The 16,555-nt window shown below is 39.2% G+C and overlaps 1 protein-coding gene and 1 long non-coding RNA gene across 6 annotated transcripts in view; both read right to left on the bottom strand.

The window, feature by feature from the left end:
- LOC106964274 (uncharacterized) overlaps positions 1–633 on the bottom strand; it is a 4,104-nt gene extending 3,471 nt beyond the window's left edge. The window contains exon 1 of the long non-coding RNA XR_001428365.1: positions 47–633. This is a non-coding gene — a long non-coding RNA (uncharacterized LOC106964274). The remainder of the gene's footprint in view (positions 1–46) is intronic.
- A 128-nt stretch (positions 634–761) lies between these two features.
- septin9a (septin 9a) overlaps positions 762–16,555 on the bottom strand; it is a 94,243-nt gene continuing 78,449 nt past the window's right edge. For all 5 annotated transcript variants that reach the window (XM_015059683.1, XM_015059686.1, XM_015059684.1 and 2 more), the window contains 9 exons: positions 9,980–10,189; positions 7,915–8,043; positions 7,678–7,759; positions 7,440–7,577; positions 5,634–5,751; positions 5,244–5,339; positions 3,964–4,060; positions 2,695–2,746; positions 762–1,056 (listed from right to left, as the gene is read on the bottom strand). In XM_015059683.1, coding sequence (XP_014915169.1) covers positions 915–1,056; positions 2,695–2,746; positions 3,964–4,060; positions 5,244–5,339; positions 5,634–5,751; positions 7,440–7,577; positions 7,678–7,759; positions 7,915–8,043; positions 9,980–10,189 — 1,064 coding nt within the window. In that variant the 3' untranslated portion in view covers positions 762–914. The remainder of the gene's footprint in view (positions 1,057–2,694; positions 2,747–3,963; positions 4,061–5,243; positions 5,340–5,633; positions 5,752–7,439; positions 7,578–7,677; positions 7,760–7,914; positions 8,044–9,979; positions 10,190–16,555) is intronic.

The following is a 16,555-nucleotide window of genomic DNA, read 5'->3' as shown; positions in this document are numbered from 1 at the left end:
CAGGACCAAAAAATCCCCCCCAAAAAAAAAAGGCCCGGAAAGGAACCCAAAAAAAAAAAAAAAAAAAAAAAACAGGAAAAGCTCGAACGTCTGAGCACGTTTTGTGTTGACATTTTTGAGTAAGTGGAAGACGAGTCATGAAAAATGTTCACATTTTATAACGTGCATAAATACTTTTCCCATCTTAAAGCACTCTTTACGATATTTCTACTAAATAACGATGTTTAACAAAGTGTCGAGATTTATATTTAACAGGATATGAACAAAGAATCGAAGCAAAACATAGGTTGTGATGCGCCAAAGAAAAACCTTCAGGCACATCGTGTGTCATTTGGTGGCTTTTAGCTGAGTTTACCGTTTTGGCATGTCAAACATTTTTGGGAAAGAACCATCTCATCCTCCTCCAACATGCTCTGATCATGTAGTGGTAACATTAAAACATGATCTTCATCAGTTTTTATGCGTATTATTGTAGTGTGTTCATCGAGACAAAACACTGTGCTTTTAATGTGGCACAAATTCCTACTGTGGAAACAAAAACGTCAAACTTTTATTACTGATTAAAGCAAATCAGACAAATCCGATCAGTTTGGTAGACCAAAAAAAAAAAAAAAAAAATTTTGGCACCCATAATACAGACTGTAAAATTTGTAAGACATGAGGGATATAGAACCATAGCTGCAGCACAACATGAAGGCAGAACCCTTTCTTCTCTGTTTTGTCATCAGTAAAGTTAAGTTTGAAACAATAAAAAAAGGCAATAAACTGATAGAGTCCTTTAAGCTGCAGACGATAAAGTCCCTCTTGTCAGGCTTTAGAGTTTCTACCCCACCTGTGAGATCAGGGCTGGGTGGAGGGAAGATCAGAGCCTCGCATCTGGTGCGTTACTCTGTGCAGTGGAGGGCAGGCGGCGCCTACATCTCGTGGGCGGTCAGGTGATGTTCAGGGACGCCGTTGGCATGAGCCACTGCAGTGTTGTTCTCATTGAGGCGCCTCACGCGGTACATTTCATAGTGGATGCTGCTGGTGATGTCTTTAATATTCTGCATGTGGGTCCTGCACAAAAAGACACATGAAAGCGCGATAAGAGAAGAAACCGGCCCTTTAATCAGACTTATTTCTGCTGGTTCTACAGATATGTGGTTGTCAGAACCTATGCTTTTATAAAATGACTAAATATATTTTCAAACACGACTATTTTCTTTCATTTTGATGTGCAGCTTATGCAGGCATAGAACTAAATTAGCACAAAAAAAAGAGAGAGATTTGGAAAAAACTTCAACCTGGTTGCTGGAAAACATTTAGACAAAGTCATGTTTTATGCAATAACTACATATTTTATATTTTCATCTAGTCAAGATGTATGGTAGGACTTGTAGCCTTAGAAAGCTGATTTGCTCCACAAAGTGCAACTTTTCAAACTCAAGGCAACAAAAAACTGATGAGAACTCTAAACATCCATCTGATGAAAGCTGCTCAAGATCTGAACATGAAAACAACATAACTATGACAGTATTATATTTTAACAAATTAGGATATTTTGACATCTGCTGAATCCATAAGCAGAGCCACAGAATTTCTAAAATGCACAAAAAGTTTAATCAAAATGCTGCCGGCCTGAAGTAAAGTTTCAGGACGGTAGCATAGAGAGCTACCGTCCTGAAACCTTTAGCATTCAGGTGTGTTCAGCTCCAACACACCTGAAAGCTGTCGCCAGCAGCCATTGCAGCTGCCTGGTAACGAGTTGCTCATTTGATTCAGGTAATCTGGAGAATTCTGTCCACTGCTGGTTTACGCTCTCACACAGCTTTATGTCCCAAAGTTTCACAAAATTTATGAAGGAAGAGTGTAGCTTATTGAGGTAGAGTTGTTAATGTTTACCCTTTTTCACTGCTGATTTTGAATCAGTATTAGAAGTGAGAGTGTATTTCAGGTCATGTGTTACAACATGTGTTGGCTTTTCTTTTTGCCTATATTTACTACATTTTCTCATTTGAGAAAATTATCGTAAACCTGCTGTAAAAACAAGTTAATCATGAAATAATTGTTTCCTCTTGGATGTGAGCATCCTAGCCTGAGTAGATGGCTAGGATGGAAGAAGTGCTTTAGAGCTTCCCAGTCTGTCACTGAAAACACTTGAATTTTTAAAATGTTCTCGACTTTAAAAGATTGAGAAGTTTTCTGAGGCTGGTTTCTAAAAGATGGCCACGAGAACACAGCAGATTTAAGAGCTGATCCAACTGAACCAGATTAGTGCCAAACGCCGGTAAAACATCCCAGTCTGGCTAATGGTATTGTCACATACACACCAAAATGACCAAAATTCACTTAATAGATCTAATCATCATTTCTAACTTTTCATATTTATCATTAACTTAAAATGTTTCACTCGTACCGTAGCGACAAACCTCTTTCAAATGATAAAAAGTGTATTAACTTTAAAAATAGAAAATCTGTCATTTACTTAAAGCAGCAGGCAATAACAGAAATAAAAACAGATCCACCATATTTACTAAAAACCCTGCTAATCAGAATGAGAGCCATTTTTGATTAGAAAAAACTGTTACAGTTTTTGTCAAAGTATCACAGAACTCTTCTAAAATCCCACCTCAAAGCCAAAGTGGTGCCCAGTTTTATGTGCATGTTAAAATTAATGTGACATAAAAAAGGTCAAGGAGGCCAAAATCCACTCGCCTGATGAGAAGGTCTCGCAAGTAGGCAAACTCACAGTGGGCGATGTTCTCAACTGCATGGGAGAGAGAAAACGTGTTCAGTATTTCAAATAAATGAAGAAATCTCACAAAAACATTGTTGCAAACGCAGAAGGTGTTTAAGTTGGGTTATAAGAATAGCCCACCAGGGGGAGGTGCAGATCTTAGTGCATTTTTCCTTAAGACACAAATAGTTAGAGCATGAACATAGCTACAGTCTGATCTGCTGCACAGATCTCTGCAGCTATGTAAATCAGAGGAGATGAGTATCGCTGCAAAGAAACTACAGCAGACATGTGGCTGTGTGTCTGCAGAGCATGCTGCAGGAAATGAAGCTTCTTTAATGAGGTTTGATAAAAAAAATCAGAGCGTCAGATCTGTAGAGGCTAACATAATTTAAAATTTTATCTCAATGCTGCAGTGAAATCAAAACAGAGGGAATGATTTGAGATGAAACATTATTAACACACTATCTGCAAGACTACCGTTGTTTTTTGAGATTTTAGTTAAAAAAAGCAAAGAAATGTGGCTTTTTATAGTCAAAGTCTAATAAAATGTTAGGACAGCGAAAGTTTTAATACGTATGTAAAATGTATTTTTTTAGTTAGATGCTGCAGCTTTAAGCAGAGGTTCGGTGTGAGAGTCACTACCAGGTGGAGCAGAAGCGGCGCTCCGTCTGTCAGATAATACTACCTGTAGTAGCAGCGGTTCAACAGGAGAGCAGAACCAGCGTCTTACATCGCAGCTCGAAGACAAATAATTTTGTGGATTATTTGTTTAACTTTCGGACCGTCATGCTAATCCGGGTGAGTGTTTGTAGCTGTGCACTGCTTTACTTGCTATCTGATCCTCCGTATGTCTTTTTTACTGCAGTGAGCCTCGATGTAGCCAAGCTCCGTCAAGTATGGCACTGTTTTTATGTCGTATTAGCTTCGTTGTGTTGATGCATTTTGACTGCTTCAATTTTCCGCCGCAACACGCAAACTTCCCCATTCACTCAGTGCGTTATAGTTGCACATCGCTTAAGATTTGTTGTTGCGCGTTTGCGCAGAGTGAAGGAAAGAGGAGACCAGCTGCACAGGCAGGCTGGAAATGAGATGATCGGTATCGGCAACAAGAGCCAATGATCACCGATCATGCACTTTTTCACGAAAATCGGCCCGATTGTGATCGGTGACCGATCGATCGGCACACCTCTAAAAAATACTGCTTTGATGATGGGTCACAGATTATACAAGTAGGAGAAATTTACCTTCAATAGTGCCCCACTTGGTCTTCCTCCCCAGCAACCTTCTGCCGTTCACTTGGTACTCCTGATCGCTGCCCACGACCGCAAACGGGATCATCTCCTGCCCCAACAGTCAGAGAGCCACAGTGAATTACAAAGTCACTCCTACAGCTACACTGCAACCACGAATAAGTTTTAAATAATTATGACAGGTCAACACAAATTAGTGGAAGACTAAAATGCAGCTTTTTTTAAATTAATATTTTCAGATGCTTTCTTTTGTTTCTGCTGTTTCATGATAATTCCTAATAATTATATAATTATCCCTAGTAACTTTGCGATCGATACCGTTTTATTGTTTTTCTGAGCAGACTGACTGTCCAAACCTCATGGTAGAAAATGTTTTCAATTTTTCAAAAGTCCACTTATTGATAGTTACAATAAAGTGTGACGTAAAACCACTTTTACTAACAATGACTGTCTGCATCAGGTGCTTGGAGGGATTTCCTCAAGAGAAACTGAATTAAAAAGTACAGTAGCTGTACAATTTCTTACAGTGGGTCTCAAAATCCTGTTAATCAAAGCTCTTACAATCTTCATCATCGTAATCATTACCGTCAAGCATCCTGCCCTCTTCAGAAACTGTAATCAGAACAGCAGCAGCTGTAATTAATTGTAGCAATAAAATCCTTATCTACCATGATTAAAGAACAGTGTAAAATATGCAACTGTCAGATGTCACTACAATACTCACTTTTAAATAGATGCAACTCTGCAGCGTGCAGAGCTCAGCATTAACTAAATTAAAAGTGAACTTGTCACAGCTGTCTTTCCATAATGATTTTCTTCTTGCCACTCTTCCATAAACACCAGATTTGTGAAGTGCACAAGCATAAGCAAAGCTGTGGATTTCTGCAGTTCCTCCAGAGAAACCATCTGTGATAATCATCAAGCGTAGCGTTTTATTTTATAACTCCTCCATGATTTTATCCCTGCATTTGTTCGCTAATTTTTTCTAACAAACTTCTGGACTGATAGAGATTAAATTTCATACAAGGCGACTGATTAGGTGACTTCTGAAGGCATCTTGTTGTCCTGAGGTTTGCTTTATATTTGTACAAAAACTTGAAAAATACGTGTGATTTTCCTTCCAATTTACATTTTTGTGTTACTTTGTATTGGTCTGAAACATAAAATCCAGGTGAAGTATATTTTGGTTTTAATGCTGCTAAAGTGAGAGGGCTCAAGGGCTGCAAATGCTTTATTATATTATTAGCTTTAGGTGAAAAGCCATATGCTCTTACCCTGATCTTTTCATTAATCATTCTGTCCTCTGTGTCCTCGTCAAATTCCTTCTGAGGGTAAACATCAATCCCATTGGCTCGCAGCTCTTCCCTGATCTGATGAGAGCAAAACATACACAAAATAAACCTCAACCTGCAACAGTTTTAATTTATTCCTATATGTAACACACATTCTTAAATCGGATCAGATTAGTAGTAAATTATATCACTTTTATCAATTATCTTTAATTGACAAAAAACATAACATTAGATGTTTATACATAAAACATAATCATGCCTGATCCTTCAAATAAATAAATAAATAAATAAATAAATAAATAAATAAATAAATAAATCTGACTAAACATTACATTTTCTGAAAAATAAAAAAAAGCTGAAAAAAAAAGCTACCTTCTTTTTGAAGAAGTCTCTCTCTTCCAGCGTGAGAGTATCTGCCTTAGCAATGACCGGGACGATGTTGACCACTTTGCTGAGACGCCTCATGAACTCCACGTCGAGAGGTCGCAGACTGAGGGTGGAGAAAATGACAGAGAGAACAATGAATCATCTCAAAATTGCAATACTAGATTTGAGCAGCAGAGGGCAGAGTTTCCCAACTATTCTCCCAGATGAACTCATTACACGTCCATCTGATCTACTGGAGGCTTCATGTCATTAAACAGCCAGAATCTCAGAGTTTGTGGAAGCTTCTATATATTTTTAGATTCTGTCCAACTAGTGTTGTGAACTGAAGCAAAAGCACACAACAAATGACACAGAAATGCAAAAAATGATTGCTTGCACCCCAAACACACACCTTCTGCGATACTGTTCTGCCTGTGTTAGTCTTTTTGAGACGAGCTTTGAGCAGCTGCTGCTCCCACTAAGTGACATCTGAATTGGATCAACATGAAACACTGCCGGCTCGACTTGAGGGGGGACCATTTCACACCCGTGTCCTGACTGAGTAAAGACAGGCCAAGACACGAAAATAACAGAGCTGGGTTGTGGCGCTTGGACAGAACTCTTATCAACAGAGTCTCCATGAAGGACTCAGCAGTTACAAAATGTTTCCCCGAGATACTCGGCTTCGGTTTCAGAGGATGAAAGGAAATGTGTGCTGAATGGCTAGATGGGCACATGAGAATATGTGAAACCTCCTGCTAATTCCTCCTGTGAGTAAAACCCAGTCCCCTGAGCTCCAGGAACTACAGTCTGAGCCAAGTGAGTAGATTAGCCTGTTCAATAAGAGCCAGATGTTTGCATTTGTAAGAAATCCAGGGAGAAACTTGGTAAATTGGCAAGAGCAGCCTGTGTTTGCAGTGCAGTGGAATGGTGTTCTGGGATATGTTGGTTCTGAAGTGAAATGACAAGACTGTGTGTGTGTGTGTGTGTGTGTGTTGAAGAGTAACAAAGCACAGCCTCACATTTTCCACCTGAGAATAAACAAAAGGTCCGGATGAACACATACAGAACCAGCAGCAGTTTGTCGCAGTCAGTCCAGATTAAAAACGGTTCAAACTTTCTGTGGGGATGCTTATTCATGTCTACTCCTGTAAATTTGCTTTCATTCAGACATTTAGGGTGTTTTTTATGATTATTCTAGTTTAACAGTGAATGTATTTGTACAGGAGCAATGCTTTATCATCCAAAAAACAATTTTACTTGCATTTATTCTTCAATATAATAGCATTTTTTTGTAAACCTCAAAAAACATGTGTACATGTGTGTAATATGCTGCCTTCAGGAAAACAAAAACAACATGAAAATACCTCCATGTTTATATATTTACAGTTTTAAAATAGCCGACAGTGCACCTAATAATCCGGTGCGCCTTATATATTGAGCCACAACAGGTCTAGCAACTACTGTAAGCAGCCGCCAACTTCATTTTCCCCGTAGAAGAAGTGTGTGGTGCATGCTGGGATAGTTGTCAGAACGCTGATTTGTTAATAAAGTTTGACTGACCTATCTACCTACTGACCGTCTAGAATCAGGTCGTCTGCAGGTCATTTAGCGCCACGTTCTCCACAAACATGCTGTGCGCGAACGGAGAAGGGTGACCATTGGCTGGCCACCGACCAGTTTTGTTGACATTCACTTTAGTGCAGCTCCATCTAGTGGATGCATAACGTAACTCCAGCTTCTATGCGCCTTATAATTTGGTGCGCCTTATAGTGCAGAAAATATGGTAGTAATTTTATTTGAAGCCATTACCAGTGACCAGTCGGGGGGATGAAGTATATGCAGCAGTGGATTCTGGAGTCTGGAATCCTTTTCTTCCTGTTGATGTTGATTTCCTCCTGCAGGTACGCTTCATACTGGTCGTTAATAAACTTCATGATGGGCTGCCAGCTACGTTGATGGCAAGAAGGGTGAATCCATTAAAGGACAAAAAAAAAATTAAAATAAAGTATAACTTCTTATTGAAACTCTTATTGAAATTATGCCATACCAGTTCTCATTGTTAATCTGGTCTCCAAATCCCGGTGTGTCGATGACGGTGAGCTTCATTCTCACTCCTTTCTCCTCGATGTCTGCACAAAGAGAAGCAATGCCAATAAGTGCCAGCAGCCAAGATGATTCGGATCACTAGAGGCTTGCTTCCTTTTTAGGATTTAGCAGCTGTGGGGGATTATGTGTCATAAAACAGCAGGGAAAGATGTAAACTGAAAACTAAGAAAGGGCATACCGTGACTGATGGACTTAATTTCAATAGTTTTTGGGATCTTCTCCTGGCCGGTGCCCAGTACAGACTTCCTGCTGACTTTAGATTTGAACAAGGTGTTCATCAGAGTCGACTTACCAAGGCCGCTCTGCCCTGTAAAATGAGAACAATGCTGTTACAAATCTGCACAAAATACAACTAATTGCATCTTATTACATGTAAGTTTCACTTCTTTCTGAAGTGGAAAGAAACAGTATCTACCTGCATCTATGTTATCAAAACTAACACTGCAATTTACTTTCCCCATGTTGCTACATGAATCAAAAAGGTACTACATGTGAGCAGGAAAAAAAAACACGAACAGACCAGGAAGAGGGGGAAGTGACCATTTGAGAAGTAATCCTTCACAGTTTGAATTTAGGTTAAGTCAACAAGAACCACCCTGATTTATGGAGATCTCTTCTAAAACACACTCACCTAGGCAGGCAGACAGCAGGGCATAATTCAAGCAATAGCCTAAAAATCCCAACAGCTGGAACCTATAGAGAAAGGCGCATTCCTGCCAACAATGTTCACACTGAAACTATGAAGTGGAACTACGTCGAACACAAGGAAAGACTGTTTCCACCTGTTTCACTGAGCAGGATTACTATTGCAACAACACATTATCAGTAGGGTAAAACTAACCTGTCTCACGACGGTCTAACCCCAGCTCACGTTCCCGTTTCACGTTTTATCTGTTTTCAGAACTGAAGGCTTACAAAAAATATTCGTACCTCTTGCACTTCTTCATAACCACTAACATCGAGTTGTTTTTGTAAGTTTGAGTGCGTAACTGAAATGGGCAAAAAAAAAAAAATGCAGTAGCATTACCTTGAATTCAAAAGGTCCGAGTCAGTGTTTTCAAAAAGAACCACATTTCACTTCCATATCAGCGGAAGTCGCTAAACTTCAGTTCGTACATCTAGAAACAGATTTTATCTTATTCTTTTTTGCAGAGCAGCTCAAACTCAGACAGACAGAAAGCATCTCCATTACCAGAGGTTTTCAAATCTCCACACATATTCTTAATTGGATTTAGCTCTTGACTTTGACTGGGCCATTCTGGCATTTAAAGCTCCACTGCATCTCTTAATTCATGTTTAGTGTCGCTGCCCTAATACTTCATAACTTCTTTCAGAAGTTACCTGCATTTACAATCTACCCATCAGCTCTGACCAGCTTCTCTCCACCTGTGCTGAAGTATCCCCACAGCATCATCCTGCCACCACTGTGTTTTCAGAGTGATGTATTAGTTTTCCACCTTACCGTTCTGTATGAAGACAACCATGTTCAATGTTCTTCATTCTTCAAGAGGATTAAGTTTTTAAAAGCCCCGGAGGTACATTCAAAGGGTCAAAAATATACCTTAGTACTTAGTTGTATTTCTTTTGATTATGTTTTCTTTAATGGATAAAGAAATGAGTAAGTAGACGTAGTAAATGAAAAGGAAATGCATCTGTTCTGATTGGGTTACTTTAATTATTTCCTGCTTTTGTAATTCTGAAAGCACAACCTGAAACGCTCTGATGAGTAACAGACGGTATTTTATCTCTAATTTATAGTAGCAAAAGAAAGCATGGAAACAAGGGATCTTTCATTTTACTCAAGACTGCTTCCCTTTCTTTCTTTTTTTACATGCCAGACAGAAAAGGTGTCACGGCATCATCCTCAGGAGACGCCCTTTGGAAGTGGAGAGAGTTTTATGATGGCCTGGTTACAGCTGAGGAGTGTGTAATTAATGGTGTGTGATCACAGGACTCAAAGGCAGTGTGTTGGGGCTCCAACAGAGAGGGATGCTTGTTAAAATCAGTTTGACGCCTCTGCTTTCAGTCAAGGCTGATTAAAGAGACAAAAGTCAAGTCAGTGCAGGAGGAAACAAAAACGCGAGGATTTTTATGAGAAATGTGCATTTGGATGTGAAGAGAAGAGGCTGAGGCAGATGTATGAATATTAAAAAAAAGACATTTACATATTAGTTTTGGGTTTAACATTATAGGCGAGTAGAGACTAGATGTGTTTTTTTAGTGTGGAAAGAATCACAACCTACCTACAACCATGATGTTGAGCTCGAAGCCCTGCTTCATGGCTTTTCTCCTCATCTGCTCCAGAATGGCATCAATCCCCACATAGCTGAAGTCCACCATGGCTCCACCGGCCTTCTCCCCATATAGACTGCCCACTGCTGGGGGTACCATGGCGTCAGGCACCACCGCCTCAGACATGGCACTGCTGCTGTTGCTGGGGAACACCTCTGGTCCTGCGTCGACACAGAGAGAGGGAGAGGCAAGGTTGTACGATTACTGTTGATGTAAAAAGCACAGAGGAACTAAGCATTCGATGGGAAGGAAAGGGGGTCAAATAAATGTCATCAGCAACGCAGGGAATGTGCAAAAGCGGTACTGGAAGCAAGATAAGGAAGTGGAGAGGAGATCTGCACAGCTGAGTTTCTCTAACAAAACGTCCTCGCAGCAAGAATGGAAAGAACTTAAAGAATTTGAGGCGACAATAAACAACTTTACATTAAAATAAAAACAAAGCCAAACAGGTTTGAAGGTTTAAAGCTTTACTAACATCCTGATATGAAGCAGGCATAATGTTTAGAGCACATTAGTCATTTAAGTTTTATCTACAATCTAGAAAAGCACCAGCTGCTCGGCAGATGATCGGAAGTGGCTAATTAAGTTTGGAATTGCATCATAGCGAAACAGCCGGTCCCTTCACATAAACAGCAGATCAGAGTTTTGAAAAAATACAACCAGAAACTGCCAACAGTGCAGGTAGTGAAGGGAGAATGTTTTTAACTAGAGAGAAGTTCAAGTGCTGAAACATTAGATATTTTATTAAATATTTTCCTGTTTCTGTAAAAAAAAAAAAAAAAAAAATCAACAGGGTTCTATAACATGCATTGGTGGCGTTTCTGTGCTCCACCAGCAGATGGTGACAATGTAGCTAATTGGTATTGATTCTCCCAAAAACAACTAGACTTCTTATTTTCTGTGACTCGGTTATGAACAGTTACAGCTCACATTTGAAGTTTAATGGAACGAAGGAAAACCAATGTGGAAAACCAATAAAAATACTTCAATGTTGTTGTGGTTGCTAGCACAAAAAGTTAGAAAGGGCATGTGCAAAGTGGGTCAATAAGTAATAATTTTTAACAATCTCCAGATATTTACTCCATATTTACACACCACAAACAGTTTATAAAAGTCGACTGTGCTTACTTCCCCTGTCCAAAACATACATGTTAGCTCAACTGGTGTGTGAGCTCTTTCCTCAAGAGGTGAGGGTGAGGGCAAGGTTGTTTGTCTAATGTGTTTCAGTCTTGCTCTGATGGATTGGTGACCTGTCCAGGGTGTGCCTCGTCTCGCTTATAGACGCTGGAGACGGGCACCAATCTTTCCTTTCTTAGCCTTTAAGGGTGTAGATGGGTACTAGAGCTGACCGCTTTGTGAAAATCATAAAAAATACAGTGAGTCTCCCCCAAGATGGATTCCAGAACATAAGAAAAGACACCAATTCTTTGGCAAATTCATTTATTTTAGGGGTTTAATCTGAATAACATCAATAGGTGTGGAATAAGTTAATGAAGAGAGGAAAGCTAACACTTTAGGTATCTTAAATGTCTGCAAAGTGTTTCCACCTAAGACTATCCATATTTAATGAGACTTTCAATGGAAGCAAAAGTGATGATCTGAGAGATTTTACCATTTCCACACCAGCCCTGTTAAAACATAGTGAATTTTAAACAGATGTAGCCTTCATCCCAGCAGGCTCTAGGAGAACCTATTAGAAAATAGTTTATCTAGTTTTAAAGTACTTCAGATTTGGCAGGAAGTCACTGCAACAGCCCATTTTAATCATTAGATTTCCTCGTGTGGATTAATAAGTTATATATTCAACGTTAAGCCCGTCTTCCAAAGCCTGAGCATGCAGAACATGAATGCGCCTTTAACAATGTAACCTGCCAGTATGGATTTAAACTGCTGGGTTTGTATCTATGGCTTTTAGGTGCTGCAACCCTTTATAAGGCCTCCTGTGTCCTCGGTATCTGTCCTGTTAATGTGAGACTGAAAAAGAAGCTGAAATATGATCTGCTCCCAGCTGGCCTGCCTCAAACAGACACATCTACAGAGTGCATGCTTGGCTTTGTGCATTGAAACCCCGTCCTTGCCTCAAACCTTTCTTGTTTGATCATATGGGTGACGGGTAGGCATGTACTTGGACATTCATGAAACAGAGTCCAGCAAACAATTCTGCTGCTTTGACATAAAAAAAAGAATCCAGACATTTCACTCAAATCACTTAAACCGGCACGGACCACTCCTGGTGGAAACACGTCAAATTGGCCTTGAAGTGATTAATGAAAGAAAAAAAAAAACGGCAAAGAATAACACAGCAGTGGAAACTCTAAACTTCAGTCTCACTTTTATTGCAACTCATTGTGTGAATCCACGTGTCATAAAGACCCACCTATGGAAGCAGCTCTCCTGACCTCCTTCACCACTTCCTCTTCCTGTTCCAGGCAGTCAGTCAGCAACTTGCTGCATCTCAATGCCCTCCACCTTCCCCGTGCACCGCCCTGAAGTTCTACACAGACCTCCGCTTTGCTTCTGTCCTTTTCCTCCCTTCGGTCAGTTTCTTTATTTCTTTAGGCGTGCATACACCAGTATGGCATGTGTGTGAAAAAAATTTGAATGAAATTTGCAATATTTACTAAATGCCTTTACAGCCGGAAATATGTTAATCATCATTTGTTCAGCCAGCTGTCTGGAAGTGCACAGCAACATATGAGGGAGGGGTTGCTTTATTCTATATAGCTGGTCCTTACAGTCTGGCATCTTCCTAGGTATGCCATTAAATGTTTAAACTGTACCTTTTTAAAAATGTTGGTCTACCTTCACACTGAAAAGACACACTGAAAAGTTAGACATGTTTAGGTCTAAATTAACAAAGTTTTATTTCTCTTTGCTAAGGAACGCTTTAGCAGGCCGTGACATCTTCCTGTATTTAGCTAAACACACTTTTGTTGGGTGATGAAACATTGGATGTAATGAGCCACTGATCTACAGCCTTATGACTAATACTACTACAGTGACGAAATAAGCAAACTAATCTTCTTGGGTGAGTAGAAAACCCTTCCACATCAAGAAAAGGGACAACGAATAAAGGCGACAGAAGGAGTAGAGGGAGTCGACTTTTTCAGATTGAAGCAGTAAAGCTTCCCAAAGCTTTGTTCCTTGTCCTCAATGACTCTGAACTCCTTACTTTTCCAAGCTCTGTAAACAACTCTGCAAGCATGCAGCACAGAAAAGGACCACCAAATCCAGGATCGTGGGAAACTTAACAGAAATAAATCACTTTCCTTACAGGTAGTAAACTTCTGTCTGCTTTAGTAAACATTCAACCCCAGAAGGGAGAGATGTTGATACAAGAATGTCGAGCTGTAGGTGAAACACACTCTTTCAGAGCTGTTCGTTTAAAAGTTATTCAAACTATCATAGTGAAGGATCTTATAGTTACAAGTGGATATAGTGTTGACACTATTAATCAAATGGAGGTATTCAGGATCTTTAGAGGTACTGCAGATCGTAGATGGTTCTTAGCCAATATAAAGAGTCGTCTGGAGACAAGAAGTCGGACCAGGGATCTATAAATGAGAAACATTTGACCTGCAGTTTTAAAATGTCTCAGACTGGTGGGTCAGCAGCTGTTGGGTATAAACAAAACCCAAACCTCAAGACACTGACGGAGCAGCAGAAAATTGCGGATATTAAGTCAAACAATTTCAAGATTTAAAAAAAGAAAAAAAAAAAAAGAAAATGAGAAAAAGAAAACACAAAATGTGTTTGGAGTTGGCTAAAAGTAGAGCAGCAGGAAAATATCTGGGTACATATTTTCAACAAAAGTGTGTCGGAAACTCAAAAATCTACGAACACACCACATCAAACTCTTCAAGGAGCTAACGAGTTGCTATCGAGGCTAGAAGACTCAAAACCTTCCAGTTTCAGTGGCAAATGTTTTAAAAATGAAATCAGTGAAAGCATAGAAATCTAACTACTTAAATAGAAACCTTTCTTGATTGGCTAGACACGTCTACTATTTATTCAAGCTGCAAAAGATCAAGACGTTGGGCAGATAACAGGAAGGCTGCAAGGAGCATAGCAAAGCTATTATGTTTCCCCATTTCAGCTGAACTGAACATGGTGGATTTGGAAATGTTAGCATTTCAGAAATAAAGTTGAGGTAAGAATCTAAAGTTTATATAAAAAAAGCATTACGAAATAATTTGTTCAGTAATATATTTTTCTCAAACAACAAAAACACTGACAACAAGTAACATCTGGCAGACTTTTACCAGATGTACAGTTTTCTGAACAAGACAGGAAAAGTTGGATGTCCTTTATATCTGTGTACCAATTACAGAGAACTGAAAAAGTGATCAAACTTATGGATCAGGTTTGTGTATTTCAAGACTAATAGAAAAATTTAGATCTAAACACAACATGCAGCTTATGATGAAGCAGCTTATCTTTTTTTCCAAGAGCTAATCAGCAGCAGGGTCTAATAATAAAAATCTTGATTATTACCAAATTAGTTGGAGATTTTCAATGTTTTAGGTTAGATAAATCATACCAGTAGGTCTTAATCATTCATCTTTGATGATCATCAGATCTACTCCAACAAGTTTTCTCTTGTTTCAGGTTCAATAATGTCATCTCAGATAAACTGTTTATTTGAAATGTGCAGGAGAGGAAAATTAATCTCAGCAACTGGAAAGCCCAAAAGAACCCATTGGACTTTCTGCATTGCTGTTTTCTATTAGAGTCACAAAAGATTTTTTTTTTCCTTCTTCCAGCAGTATCAGATTTCTTTGCTTTTTGCAAATACAGCCAGCGGTCTGCAAAACCACAAAGCTTTTTTTTTTTTTTTTTTAGGAGAAGAGGGAAACAAAAGCAGGGAGGGGAAAACATGAAGAAAGAAGTACGGGGAGAAGGGTGAGATAAAGTTAAGAAGCAAAAAGGAAGTAGACGTTAAGGTCTTGGGAAGGGGGGTGAGCTAGAAAAAAGATAAAGGTCAGAGAAAGGAGGACGACACAGGAAAGCATTTAGAATAGAGGAGGGGGAAGGAAAAAGGAAAGACTGAGGACGGTTATGTTGTTGATTTATTCCACTTTTGGGCCCGAGGCATTCCTCACTAACTAACTACAGACCTCCAAACCGAGATGCAACTACATTTTAAACAGACCGAACAAACATTTCTGTTCGCTGCACAATCCTCTTAAACGTTACAGAAACCCCGAACAAGCACACAGAAAACTGACTCTTCATTGTAAGTATAGAGGCGCTGCGGCCAAGACCACTGAGCCGTGCTACAGCTGTTCAGAGTGTTGATCTTGACAGCATTGCAAACAGGTCAGAGGTCATGTCCCAGTTTAAGTTGGAAAAGAGCTCCTCTGAGGTTATCCCTCTACATGACTACCAGTGGTTCTGACCCACGGTACAAACTGAGTCACAAGAGAGGAATCCAGCGTAACAAACGGAGTGGAAACTTGGAATGCGGAGCGTTTTTGTAAATCACTGGGTCACTGGATCCCTAAAACTCTCATCCCATAAAGTGTCTGCTTTGTTTGGAAACTTTTACAACAGCAGGATACAATTTGTGGGCCTCTCAGATTTTATTTAGTACAACATAATGGATTTGAGCGTTTTATTTAAAGAACAAAGCGGACATTTCTTAGAGAGGATGGGTCAGAAAAATGCCTGCCTTGAAAAAGTGTCCTCCATTCTTTGAATGTTTCCATGTTTTGACCCAGTAAAACCACAAACTCCAATGTGTTTTACTGGGATTTTATGAGAGACCAAGACAAAGTGTATAATTTTGAAGTGGAAGTGAGATGATGGTTTTAAAAGGTTTTACAACAAAACTATGCAGGATTTGGATTATAGCTGACAACAAGCCAGAGTCACAGATTCTCTGAGTTGAGGAAATCTTCAACTCCTGCTGGGTTACCGTTGTCTTCTTAGCTGCTTCCTTCTCATTTGATGAACTGACCGAGGTTCGGTAAGACATTCCAAACTGCGGATTTGCCTTTTAGTCGTAGCCTGCTTCAAGCTTCTCAGCAATTTCATCCTTGATCTGCCTGATGCATCTATATGATGCACATTTTTCACTATTGTTCTCTAATAAAGCCTGTGAGGCTTTCACAGATTATCAGTGTTTATACTGAGATTAAATTATATAGGTGGACTTTTAATTAGGTCACTTCTGAATTAAATTTCTCATTTCTGATTTTTTTTATGTATATATTTAAGCAATTGGAATAAGTTAAATGGATACAAAACATTTCGGATTTTTATTTGTAATTTTTTTTAAGAAAACAAATTATTTCCCTTGCATTTCACAATTTTGTCAAAACGCATATCTACACAGCGCTATTAAGTTTTCAGCTATAAACTATAGTCATTATCGTTCTTATGCATACCAAAACAAATGACATACAGAAGTATCATGTTCTACTTACTTTGTGCAAGCGACACTGTTACTTCAAATCTAAGTGAATAAAACATGTTTAAGTGCTTATATGGAACTCGAACTCAACGCATAAGAAATCCACTAAAAG

This window comes from Poecilia latipinna, unplaced genomic scaffold, assembly GCF_001443285.1.
Source record: "Poecilia latipinna isolate Pla-1442-1.1 unplaced genomic scaffold, P_latipinna-1.0 Scaffold1649, whole genome shotgun sequence".
NCBI classification, from domain to species: Eukaryota; Metazoa; Chordata; class Actinopteri; order Cyprinodontiformes; family Poeciliidae; genus Poecilia; species Poecilia latipinna.
This window is presented reverse-complemented; position numbering and strand designations above follow the sequence as displayed.